The 12426-nt window shown below is 54.8% G+C and overlaps 1 protein-coding gene across 2 annotated transcripts in view; it reads right to left on the bottom strand.

Moving 5' to 3' along the window:
- Positions 1-12426, bottom strand: part of DLG3 (discs large MAGUK scaffold protein 3) — a 79296-nt gene that overhangs the window by 65045 nt on the left and 1825 nt on the right. For both annotated transcript variants that reach the window (XM_050901587.1, XM_050901588.1), the window contains exons 2-4: positions 12158-12289; positions 4657-4805; positions 2859-3014 (exon numbers count right to left, since the gene is read on the bottom strand). In XM_050901587.1, the coding sequence (XP_050757544.1) occupies positions 2859-3014; positions 4657-4805; positions 12158-12289 (437 nt within the window). The remainder of the gene's footprint in view (positions 1-2858; positions 3015-4656; positions 4806-12157; positions 12290-12426) is intronic.

Raw genomic sequence — 12426 nt, 5'->3', positions numbered from 1 at the left:
GTTGCTGCTCTATTTACCGGTCCCACTTCCTTTGCAGCAGCCATTTGCACACTGCAGGGCTACTCAGAGTGCACACACATCCTCGCCAGCAGACAGAAAATTTCCTGTTCCTGGAAGCGTTTGTGCGGAGAGGCAATTTATTTCTCATGCGTCTTCCTGGCTAAAGCAGGTTTATGGTGGCTTTTGCTCTGCTATCACTGCCAGGGAGAGCTGCAGGCAGGGGAGAGGACAAAGCCAGGACCACAGAAAACTTATTTACATTGATGGATGCAATTAGAGAATTGCGCTTACTTCAGGCAGGATAAACCAGTTCATCATCTTGCCTTTTATCAGTGGCAGGGTGTCCGCTAGAGCTCTTGTTCCTGGGCTGAGAGCACCACGGGGGCAGCTGCTCTGCCCTGCAGCTGGTGCCCTCCCACCCTAGCATTAAATATCACCAATTATAAAAGCTTCCCCGGTTCTTCCAAGCGCCATTTGCCATTTCAAGTGTTTTCCTGAAACCCACTTTGGAAATGCCCGTGGCAAAAAGCATGCACCGAAGGCTGGGGAGCAAGAAGTCACCATGGAGGTGGGCAGGAGCTGGGTGTGTAGGTGTTATCCAGCTCCAATGCTGTCCTGCACACTGGGGCTGTTGAGAACTGACATGGGAGGTGATGCTGGGCAGGAGCTGAGGTGTCCTCAGTGCCTTCATGCAGGAGTGAGGGATGTGAAGCAGGGCCCGCGCTGTGGTCCATCAGCACAGCCTGCCCCCAGGCACGGCTGATCCCATGTCATGGTCTGGATCGCTGACATGGAGGACTGCTGGAAATGCTCCCGCTCCGCTGGGGAAAGGCCTGTGTTCAGCGATGAAGATGACATTTCGGGGAACAGGCTCACCGCCGTGTCAAAGGGCCCCGTTTCCCAGCATAGGGGCTGCCGCAGAGGAGCAGCGCTCGAGCCTGCAGCTCTCCAGCACCGCTTGGTCCCAGTTTCCAGGAAGGCTGCTGGGTCTCCACAGAAAGCCGAGTTTCAGGCAGGACTATGGGCATGGCTAAGCCCAGCACTGAACACTACCATCCCTATGGTTTTTCCCCTCCAGGTCCCTGCTCTGCCTGTGGCCAGGCTGTGAAGTGGCCGTCCTCTGGGATGAAAGAAGCTGCAGATGAGAGAGCCCTGCCAGAGCACGGCCCTCCCAGAGCCCTGTCCTGCCCACCCAGGTCCCCACCGCCCCCTCCCTCTTGGGGCAGTGACCCCCTGCTCCGGGCCGGCAGCTGTGGTCCCCGCGGATGGGTGACCTCAAAAGCGCCAGCGCCCGGCACCGACGACCGGCTCCTGACCCGTACCGACACAGGCTAGGAAAGGAGGAGGCTGAAAATAAAAAAAGCTTCAGAAAAGAATGACAGGAATTATTTCAGGGCTGGAACAACCTGCCTCACACTGAGCGAGTGAAGAAGCCAATCTGTTTAGTTTATCTAAGGGAAAGTTAAGAGGGAACTTAGACGCATCTATAAATACCTACATGTTGGGAACATTTCTGATTGCCGCGGTCCTTTATCCTAGCAAACAAAGGCAGCAAAATTTCCTGGGGCTGGGAGCTAAAGCGAGAGAAATCCAGGCTAACAGCAAAGTGCAGATTTTTAATGGGAAGGATAGATAACCATCAGGCCAGCCAGGCTAGGGACACAGCAGATTCCCCATCGCATGAAGTCTTAAAATCAAAGCTAGGTGGGCTGCTGCTAAAGGAGACATTGCAACTCAGCCAAACGTTTGGGGGTGGATGCAAGAGCCGCTGCACTCCACAGCCTGGGACAGTTAGGAAGAAAATCCCTTAAAATCTGACTGTTCCTGACTGATCAGGCTCTCATGCCTCGTGGGTTTTGCCCTGTGATTCCCCCATCTGCGGCCGTGGTTCCCTCCCACTGGTGAATAGAGACCGGCAGCCGAGCCCATCCTCCTGTCGTGTTCAGAAAACCACTGTCCTGCCCTTCCAAAACTGGTAAAGATTTGGTGAATGTTTGAAAATGTGGAGAGTAGCAAAAGGAAAAGGAGAAATTAAACAGTAAGGGAAAAAAATGGGGCATTACCCATTTTATTGCAGTCCAGAATAAGAAGGGAAACATTTAAAAAGGAGAGAAAAGAAGCAGTGCAATTTTCATATTTAAAATATTTCAGAAGAAGACTTTGACGTAGCAAACAAGCATTATTTCAAACTATGCCAAGGAAAACAACATTTTCATATCATTTTAAATCTGCAGTGAGCTCCATCCATCCTGGCCACTTCATCCTTCCCAAAAGTGCATTTTGCCCTTCGCTCGTCCCTAAAACTCCCCTCAAATGCATAGCCCAAATGAGGCACTCGCACCAGGAGGAAGCTGAGATTTATGATACACATACAAATAAATGGTGTTTCCAAGTAAGTAAGACAGCAGAGAAAAGCTCCCGGTAAGCTGAGGAACGGACCTGCCATTTAAGAGCTCAGAGAAAAAAATACGGAAATCTGCAACGTGGGAGTGTGCCAGCGCTGGGGACGAGAGGGACGGGGCTGGGAGGATTTCCAGCTCCACGCAGCCTCTTTATTTCTGCATCATATCCACCTGCCCTCCGAGCCCTGAGGGCTGACACCGGGCCACGGTCAATGCTAACGCAAGGGGATGATTTCGGTGTCATCCAGCCCCTGGCACAGGTGACTGCTAGATTTCCTAGCCTGAGCATCACCAGAAGAGCCATGAGGAAACACTGCCAGCCCCAGGGGAGGAAAACGCCTCCCCAGCACCGTCCCCGCAGTGCTATGGGCACATGGCCCCGGTGCTGTCCCCTCAGCGCCAGCTGCCAGCCGGGCTGGCAGGGTGGGACGCAGCGTGGGGCGCATGGAGGCTCACCTGGGGCAGGGCGCTGCGAGAGCTGAGCACCAGGCTGCAGATGCTGGCTGGTGCCTCCGTCCTCCGTGCCGTCACCCTCACGAGCCGCGGCGGTGTCCCCGGCACGCTGTCCCCAGCCGCTGTGGGAAGCCTCCGCTCACCGTCCCGGGACAGATCCTGAAACGAGACAGGAGGTACATGCGGGTAGGGCAGGCCAGCTGCTTCTAGGCCCCCCACTGCTTCTGAAAGGGTCAAAATGAGCTTTCCCCCATGCAAGGGGCTCATACTGCCTTCAGTGAGCATCCCACTGCCCACGGCAGCCTGCCCTGGCACTGGCCCCATGGGCAGCAGGGTCACTGCCAGCGACGGTGGAGGCTTGCAGGCAGGGGACTCTGGGGCTGTCCCGCCGCTGGGTGGGGGCAGCTCCCCGTTGCATTTCACGTTTCAGCAACACCAGATGCCTCAAACACATTTTTTGGAGAAAGGAGGTAGTATTTGATGGTGTTGATGGGCTTGGGCTGTGTTCGGTGCAGGGAAGCCCCGAGACCGGCTGCTTTGCTCGTCCCCCCTGCAGGCAGGGCACTGTGGGGGGAGCACGAGCACCCCTCACGCCAGCTGTGCCAGGGCCACGGCTGCTTCTCCACTTGTTTCCACACTGATTTTTAAATGTGCTTATTGACTGTTACATCTCCTCGGGGCCCCACGGACTGGCCTGGCTGCAGACACCGGTGGCTCTTGCCAGCAGAGCTTGCCAGTAGGTGGATCAAGGCTACAGGAGACCCAAAAAACCAAAGTGGGATCCCACTGCCTACAGTATGACATCACTAAAAATTCGTTCATAAACACAGACTAGATCTGCAGGTTTGCCTTTAACTAGAGGGACTGTCAGTGTGAAGGGGGTCAAGAAAAAATGGGACTAAAATGGTTCCTGAGTCAGAAGGACACAGATACCTCCTGCACTGATTGTGGGCAGTTTTGTCCCCCCTGTTCTTGATCATCAAACTCCTTTAAAGTGTTCCTCATTAGGAGACATCGTTCAGCTCCATTGTCCCTGTGTGCCACTCAAATTTGGTGTCCCCACAGGTATATGATGGGAAGCCAGTTCAGTCTGTGAGGCAGAAATATGGTGTTTATCTGATAGGATTGTTTCACTGAAAGGAGGAATCCCTGAATTTTTGCATTTCTGCACAAATGTTCCTGTATCCCCAGTTCAGGGGGATCCCACAGCATCCCTTGGCAGGGCACGAGGCAGTGAGAGGGGGACAGGAAGAGGGCCTGCAAAGGCACAAGGCAATTTTATTTACCTCGGTGCCTTTGAGATAACTGAGACCCTACTGCTCAATTCCTGCCTCCCCACCTGGTGCTGTATCTTTTAAAAGGCTGTTGAAAATTAAAGAGAATGCAAATAAGAGAGACAGAAGTTATCTGAGAGCTGAAAAAAAATCCTGAAAAGGGAAACTTAAAAGACTCAACCTACTTCACTTATCAAAAGCAGCCCGCGAGGTGGCTAGATCAGAGAGCTGAAACGCCTCCGTGGGAGACAGCGTCAGACAGGAGCAACTAATCCAGCTGCAACAGCAGAGCAGGAACCAGAGCTGGAGCTGAAGCTATTTGCATTAGGAGTAATTCAATTAACACTTGTGAACCAGAGAAGTTGCCTCGTTAATGAGACAAGCTATGACAGAGGAGGTGTGGAAACACCCTGGGTGTGAGCTGGCCGGGCTGTGGTGGCCAGCAGCCTCCCATGTTCCTTGCCTCCCCGTCAGTGCAGGAGTGTGCAGGGTCTGGCCCTGCAGCATCATGCCGGAGCAGCTCTTACCTCGGGTAGGTTTTGGGGCTCTCTGGGTGCGACTGCGGAGCTGGGGTCACTGGCCCCATGCTGCTGCCTGGCTGTGCTGTGATGTGTGTCTGGGCTGGGAGGCTGCGGGGGTGCAGAGCGCAGTGTGAAATCGTAGAATTCATGGATATCTGCAAAACAGTGCGAGAAACATCCACAGGACCAGGGAGGCAGCCCGACGCCAGCATCCTGTGTGGGGTGCAGCACCTGTGCCCACCCGCTCTGCCCCCAGAGAATCATAAGTCTGAGTGCTCTGTGAGAGGCTGGCACCTGGGTGATGGGCTGGGACAGGGCTCTGCTGGCTCCCCACCCTTGCCGCGCTGCCCACCGCGCCCCCTCTGCAAGGCAAGAGGTGTAGTGGGGTGCCTGGCTCAGCGTGCAGTGCCCATGGCTCTGGAAGGCATGGGCATTTCTACGGAGCAATGACCACAGGCTCCACGGGGACTAAGAGCAAACTGCACTCAGCAACATCAATCAGAAACCCACCCCATCCCGCTCTCCTCCAGACTGTGCCAGCCCCATGCGTGGTCCCATGTCCCTTCTGCTCTGAGAAGCCTCCTGCACCAGGCAGCCTCTGCCTGCCTGCCTTCCTGCCCTGACGCTGCCAGGCTTTTCCCTCCCCATCGCTGCTCCCCAGCATCCCTGGCCCGCGGTGGGGCTCCCTTCCCACGGGGACAGGCAGAGAGGGCACAGGGCACTAGGACAGCAGGCTCATGGTGTACAAGCTCTAAAGCTGATGGCTACAGCTGTGTTATCTCCAGCTCCTTCCCCAATAAATTCCCTCTTCCCACCTAGCACGATACTACCTGTGCACTGCCACAAGCAGATGCCGGGTATCCTTACTCTGGGCTCCAAGGACCTGAGTCTGCTGCTGTAAATCATAATGGCTCCAGAGAGAGGTCTGAGAATGGGGTGTCCCAGCCCTCACTGCTCCAGAGACAGTTACAGAGTGACAGCAGGACCTGACAGCAGCTGCTGCCCAGGTGTAGCTCCAGAGGAGCTGTGGGAGCCCAGACCCTCTCCTACCCCTGCCAGGAGCATTTTACCCTCTCTGGGTCACACATGGAGGAGGACTGAAGGGAGCAGCAGGGCTGCAGTGGGCTTCTTCCTCCCTAAGGAAGCCCCCACTGCCGTGCACTCAGGCAGCTGCCGGCCCCCAGCAGCCCCCACCTCATCTCCAGAGCCAGGTCAGACACGGACCTCCAGCTCCAGCACCTCCATAGGAGCAACAAAAGCCAATATACTCATTGCAGAAGTGTTTAATTTCAGAAAGGGAACTACATCAAAAGTGAGAAGCTTTTTTACAAAGAAACTGAAAGGGGTAACAGAGAGGGTAAAAAATTTGTGGGAGGCACTGAGCGTATTTAGAGAGACCCCACTGGGACATCAGAGCAAATGCACAGTGCCTGGCCAGAGGATACTGTAAAGGCAAAAGGGAGGAAAGCAAGGCTGGACCACAGGGGAGGGAGGCTATTAAAAGCAAGAAGACGTTCATCTAAACAGCTGAATCTCTGTCCAAATGAGAAAACCAGAAAGGATGGTAAATGGTGCCAGGTTAAAGGTAAAGCTCCAAAAGGTTGGCCAAAAAAGTTTGGTAAACACCTTGCAAAAGGCATAAAAAAAGTAATAAATCCCTTCAAGCACTTGGGAAACAGGAAGCCTGGTGGAGTCGGCAGGGCCAAAAAGTCACACAGCATAAATAAGCACTCAGAGCAGGGAAAGCCGCACCAGGAACCTGAGTTCACTTTCTGTACCTGCGTCTGCTGCGGAGGAGGCTGGAAAGCCCCTCTTCTGTGAGCAACCCCAAGGGCAAGCGGTGGGTCTCAGCTTGAGGGGGCCATGGCTGTTCCCTCAGTGCTCCCTGGGAGCTCAGGGATGAAGCGGCTGTGCCAGCCCTTCAGTGTGCGATTTCTCACCTGAAACTATGCCACACCAAGGCACCACAAGGTATTAAATGCCCACTTTTTAAAGATTTCCAAAGGAAATCTGGTGAGCGCTGGGCAGTGTAAGCAGGGACATGCTGAGCACTGCCCAAGGCTATTTCCCAGGGAGGCTTTCACAAAGCAGGATTGCACCCCCAGACGCAAGTACCCATCCTCTCCCTGTGCTTAACCACATGCCCATGCACCGCAGCAGCATATCCATGTTGCAGATGGGATGGGAAGCAGCATTGACCCCCATCATCCAGCTCCTACGGAAAAAGCTGCTATAAATCTCGGCTGCCAGCAGAGCGGCTTTGTGCCCACGGGGAGCCCAGCCAGGCCATGCGGTTGCCCGAGTCCAGGGAGCACTGTGTTACTGCCCGGCATCGATGCTGCTTTTGGAGCTGCTGCTTCACGTAGCATCATTGCCAGGCTATGTCCTGTGCCCTGGGAGAAATGGGGCAGCCAGCAATGACGGGAGGAGTGGGAGTGCCCAGATCCACCCACCGCACCTGGGGCATCCCCTCCGCAGCCCCCCAGGTGCCGAGCGCACTGCTGGCAGCCCCCGAAGCCCTCCCAAATCAGACATGAGGTCATGGCAAGCAGTCATCGCACAGCCAGACAAATGGGACTTTGTTTTTGTGCAAAAAATCTCTCCCTCTGGTTATAAAAATAGTCATTGCGTAACGGGATAGCAGGGGCTCCTGGCTGTGTGGATTACGCTTGGAACGCACAAAACTTTGCAAAAATGAAAACAGGATTTGAACAGCCCCATTGTGGGGGTGCACTGCTGCCGGCGTCCCTGTTTGTCACCCATCTGCTGCAGGAACACAGCCTTGGGCAGCCAAGCTGGCAAGGGACCTGTGGAGCAGGAAGCTTGTCCTCTGAAGCAGCCTCTTTCCACCTCTGAAACCGTCAGCCCATTTTAGACGCTTGCCAGGAGAGGGAATCGTTGCTGGCACCAGAGGTTAGAGGAGTTTCAGGATCAGAGGACGGGGTTCAGGTAGCAAAGGGCGCGGCTGTGACAGGAATACATTTTAGGACACACGTGCATATGGTATTAAAGATAATGTAAATATATGCTGTTTTCCTTCATTTCTTATGGGCATCACAAGTTGCACACAAGTCTGCCTCACCTGCGTACTACCTGAAAAGCCTACCTGAGGCTGAGTAGTAGGCTGAGTAGTCTACTACTACCTGAGTGGTAGAGCAGCACTACCTGAAAAGCCTCAGTAAGAGGACGTTGTGGTAGCAAAAGATGATGCTGCATGTTCTGTCTTACAGCCCAATTTCTGTTTGATGACAGTGTAAATCCGCTCTGGATTTAATAAGGAAGAGTAACTCAAGATTTACAGAGATTAGAATTTGTCTAACAATTTCTTCCTGGGGTCAATACGTCAAATAAACGTCATTAAATATTTCTATAGCACCACCATCCAAGGGCTAATGCAGTGCCCTTGTGCCAGCCAGCACGCGCGCTTCCAGAAGATGACATTTCTTCCCCGACATGTGCACGGTCATCAGCTGTGTCACTGCAGATTTACCCCAAGCAGAAACTCCAGCCTCACACCAGCCACCCAGCCATGGTGCCGCTGCCATAGGGAGGATTCACGCCTATGGCCGCCACAGCAGAGCTTTCAAGCAAGCTACGAGTTTCCATCCTTGGCTATGGGCTAATTTGCAAGAGGAGGAGTCCTCAGGGCTGGGAATCCTCCAGATTCCTCCAGTTTTCCAGCCTGGCTCCTGCAGCCACCCGGTGAAGCCGCGACCACCATCCCCAGCAGCGCTGCCAGCAAGCTGAGTTCCCGGCTGGAGTTTTGCACCTGGGGAAGCACTGCAGATTGGCAACAGTCTGCCTCTCCTCGTGCCTCCGCAGCAGCAGGGCTCTCCGGAAGGAACCTTTTGGGGGTAAAAGGAGCTGCAGGGGAGGGTTGGGGGCCTGGGCAGCAGGACCTCATTGGGGTCTGAGCCAGCCACTGCTCAGGCACAGGAGAGGAGCCGAGCCCCAGAGGGCTTTCGAGAGAAGTGCTGCCCTTTGGGCTGCCGGCAGCCAGGGTGGTCAAGTGCACACAAACCCTGCCTGTCTGCCCAGCTTCGCCCACTGCAAAGGGCACAACGGCCCCTTTCAGCCCCAGATCCGGGAAGGAAAGGTCAGGCAGCTGCTTCTGTGTGCGAGCCCAGTCCTTCCTGGTGGCACAAGACGAGGCCAAGCATCTGCCCGAGGGGCTCTGGGGAGCAGAGGGAAAGCGGGGCCACGATCGCCCCAGCCCAGCCGCAGCGTCCCTGAGCCCAGGCTCCTCAAGCGCCCTTTCGCCGGGCTGTTTCCCTGCAAGTCACGCGCTTGGCTTCGTGGCCTCAGACGCAGGGAGAGAGGGGCCAGGAGGAGGGAGCCAGCACAGCCTGTTTTCCCTCTGTGCCGCCAAGGAATTTCTTTTGTGCGGAGCAGGGGTTAGCGCATTCCAGCACAGAGCAGCTCCTGCATCGCTGCGCTGCACCAAGCCAGCCGCTGTGGCACCCGCCGGGCGGGCCAGGAGCCGTCCTGGCAGAGTCAGCATGCCCCGGGGCACGGGCAGCTTCTGGGAGAGGGAGTTGAGTCTGGCACGGTGGTCACAAGGATTTAAGGGGCCGGGCTGTGCTTAGAGGAGTCTGGCAGAAACCGGTGCATGTGCAGAGCAACACTGAGCACATTCACGGCAACAGATACATCCAGCTCTGGACACCACACAGGCTTTATCTGAACATTCCAGCAGATCCTCCCCTGGAGCTGGGCAAACTGGGGCTTCTGGAGTCCACAGAACAGCTTATTCTTAAAAAAAAAGCATATGGAAAGCCATATGCCTGGCATTTTTCATGTGGACCAACTTGGAAAACTCCATGATGTTTGGCACTTCTGGTAGCTCTACTATGGCATAATGCATTTTGGTGTTCAAACTCAAGCTGGCCAATGCATGTCTTAGGAGAGCATTACCTGTAGGAGCATGTGATCTGAGGACAGGGATGTACCATGCTCATGCATTCATGTTCCCCAGGGGCTGACAAAAAGCAGGCCCATGTTGCTAAAAGGCTGCAAGACCTCTGCAGGCTGAGACCTCTCCACAGCCAGAAGCATCTGGCATGGCATGGGGCAGCAATATGGGAGCCTCTGTGCTGGGAGATGTACCCACGGCTCTCCTGCAAATCGTCCTCCCTTGGACAAACTCGGAACAAGCTCTGTGACTCCGAGCAAACTTCAGACAGAGACAGAGGAGCCTACTGGGAAAAGGGAGGGTGAAAAGCAAATAAAATAGAAATGCTCCACCACCCTCCCAGAGCTGTCTCTGCGCTCCAGCAGGTCTGGACCGTGGACACTGAGCGACCCCAGTGTGCCAGCTGTGTGCAGGCACAGTGAGCACACAGCCGGACACAGCATCACATGTGTCCTCACAGGGATGGAAGAATTCACAAACCCACGCTCGGGGGAGTGGGGGGCAGAAGTAATTAATGCAAATTCCTAGTTAGGTAAACACATCTAGAGAAAGCTCGGTCTAGCATGGGGAACTAATATCCTGTTAAATCAGTTGAAAAGGTCACCAGCAATCAAGTGACGCTCCCTCATGCCAGTGTTGACAGGACACCAAGACAGATGGCTTAGAGCAGGGAGCTAGGAAGTCTGTGCAGAATCCGTGTGCCAGCGTGTAAACTGCAGCCAGCTTGGTGTGCGCGCAGACGTGCTCTCTCCAGCTACACTCCCTCCACAACACTTTTGCACTAATATGAACAGCCCTGGGCTTTGGGAAAGTTGGTTCGCTGCCTTCACACAGCCCTGGGGAGGGCTGGGGGAAGCACACAAAAGCAGCCAGGGTGTTGGGCTTGTGTCAGGTTTGCCAAGGCGATCACAGCCCTGCTGGAGACCACTGCCTCCAGTGTGGGGCTAACCGTGGGCTGGGGACCATTTCAAGAGCGGGTCGTATAAATGAAGAGACAAGAAAGGAATTGCATGCTGGTCCCTTCACCATGGGGGCCCCTGCCCCGGGGAGCCCTCCCTTGCCATGTGTCTCTGTTGCCGATGGCACAGACGTCCTAGCGCAAGCCCTGCACAAGGACACGCAGGGGCTGAAAGCCTCCAGGTGGTGCTCCAACAGCAAGAACAAGGAAAGGAGAGAATAAAATAGCTCAGGACACACCGCTCATCCCATCATTGCATTTCATTTTCAATGGATAACCTGAAGCATAGAGGAGCTGCTAGCAACTCAGGGCTCTGCGGGCACAGAAATGGGTCTCTGGCTGCAGAGGTGTGAAGAAAAGGCAAGGGCGGCCAAGAGAGGAGAGCGATGGCAAGCGCCATGGCTGAGACAGCCTTGGGTCAAAATGCACTGAGAATGAGGCACAGACCATGCGTGGAGCTCTGCACCCCAGGGCCCGGGTCCTTCTCTGGGGTGCAGAGCTTCTGGGGTGCTTTCCCTTCCTTCCCAGCAGGAAAACTTGGCTTCTCTCCCGGGAGACCTGGGAACAGAAACCGCCAGGGCTGCGTGCACTTCCCCCAGGCCCACAGCAAGTGGGACTTAAGGAGAGGGGCTGAGCGGGTGCTCACGCCCCTCTCGGCACACTGTAGCTTCTGCAAATGGTTCTCTGGGATTACCTCCAAAATTAGTGCCCTAAGTGAACCCACACAGCCAGGATCTGGTCTGCTCTGGCAGGGAATAGAGCCAAGCAACTTCAGAGTCCAACTTCAGAGTCCAAAACCATCAAATTTCATTTTTCTAAAAAAAAATACTTTGCAAGAAAGTGCATTTTCAAATGACCTTGTTCAGTGAGATAGCCGTGTGTCTTGCATGGAGAAGCTGCGTAGTCCATCGAGACTCCAGCTGTGTTTGTCTAAATCCACATGGAGAACTTTACACTGTGCTCAGAATGGCATTTGCTGGTGCCCAGCCCCACGATGAGCCTTGCTGTCAAGTCTGTTTCTTGTGTGAAATGGAGCCGCTTGCACAGTGTGTTACTTGCAAGTACTCGTGGGTCTAAGTGCAAGAAAGGCCAGGATACCCCAAAAGGAGCTGGGTATGCATGGATTCTCTCTCAAAGATAGAAAAATTTAGTTTCCCTTTGGGTTAGCAGCAGGAATGGAAAACAGCAGGTTGTGATGAGGCTGAGGGGCACAGGGAGGAGCGAGGCCCCATGGCAGGGGGTCCTTGGTATGGCAGCAGAGCTGGAAACCCAGCGGTGGCTGTGGACACACCACACCTGCACTGCACAGAAGGTGCTTGTAGCATTGCAGCATCCTTTAGTAGGTGCTGGATATATCTGGCATGGCCTGACGAAGAAGGCTTTACCCCTTGTCCACAATCACCTGACTGAGGAATCCTGTTCACGTCGCAAACACCCAGCGAGTGCAGCCCCGACCCCTCGTATCTCCTGCCCAAGCCCTGGAGGGGAAAGACGGCCCAGCTCCCTGGCGTTACAGGCACCCATGTGTTTGCACAGGATGCACCCAGGCTGGTCAGTACCAGGCACCTGTGCAGGATCAGGCCCCCAGGAGAGCCCACTGACCGCAAAGCCCCAGGAACCGCAAGGCAGGGGCTTACCCAGCAGAGCCTGGAAGAGTTCACTTTGGAAGATGTGCGAGACTTTTCCAATGGAGGCTTTTAGCTCCTGCTCCTCTGGGGACTGCAGGGTGCTTTGGTATCTGGTCAGAATTTCCACTGCCCGTTCAGTGTCTGCAGAGACAACACAGGAATAACAAGGCATTAACACTGAAGGATGGACAGACATCATCAGGGAAGGCTTGAGTGCAGCCTTGGAGTGGTGCAAAGGGCTCACCTAGATAACGCCTCAAGTTGCCTTCCAGCTCTGG

The sequence above is a fragment of the Gymnogyps californianus genome, chromosome 9 (genome assembly GCF_018139145.2).
Source record: "Gymnogyps californianus isolate 813 chromosome 9, ASM1813914v2, whole genome shotgun sequence".
In the NCBI taxonomy this organism is placed as follows: domain Eukaryota; kingdom Metazoa; phylum Chordata; class Aves; order Accipitriformes; family Cathartidae; genus Gymnogyps; species Gymnogyps californianus.
This window is presented reverse-complemented; position numbering and strand designations above follow the sequence as displayed.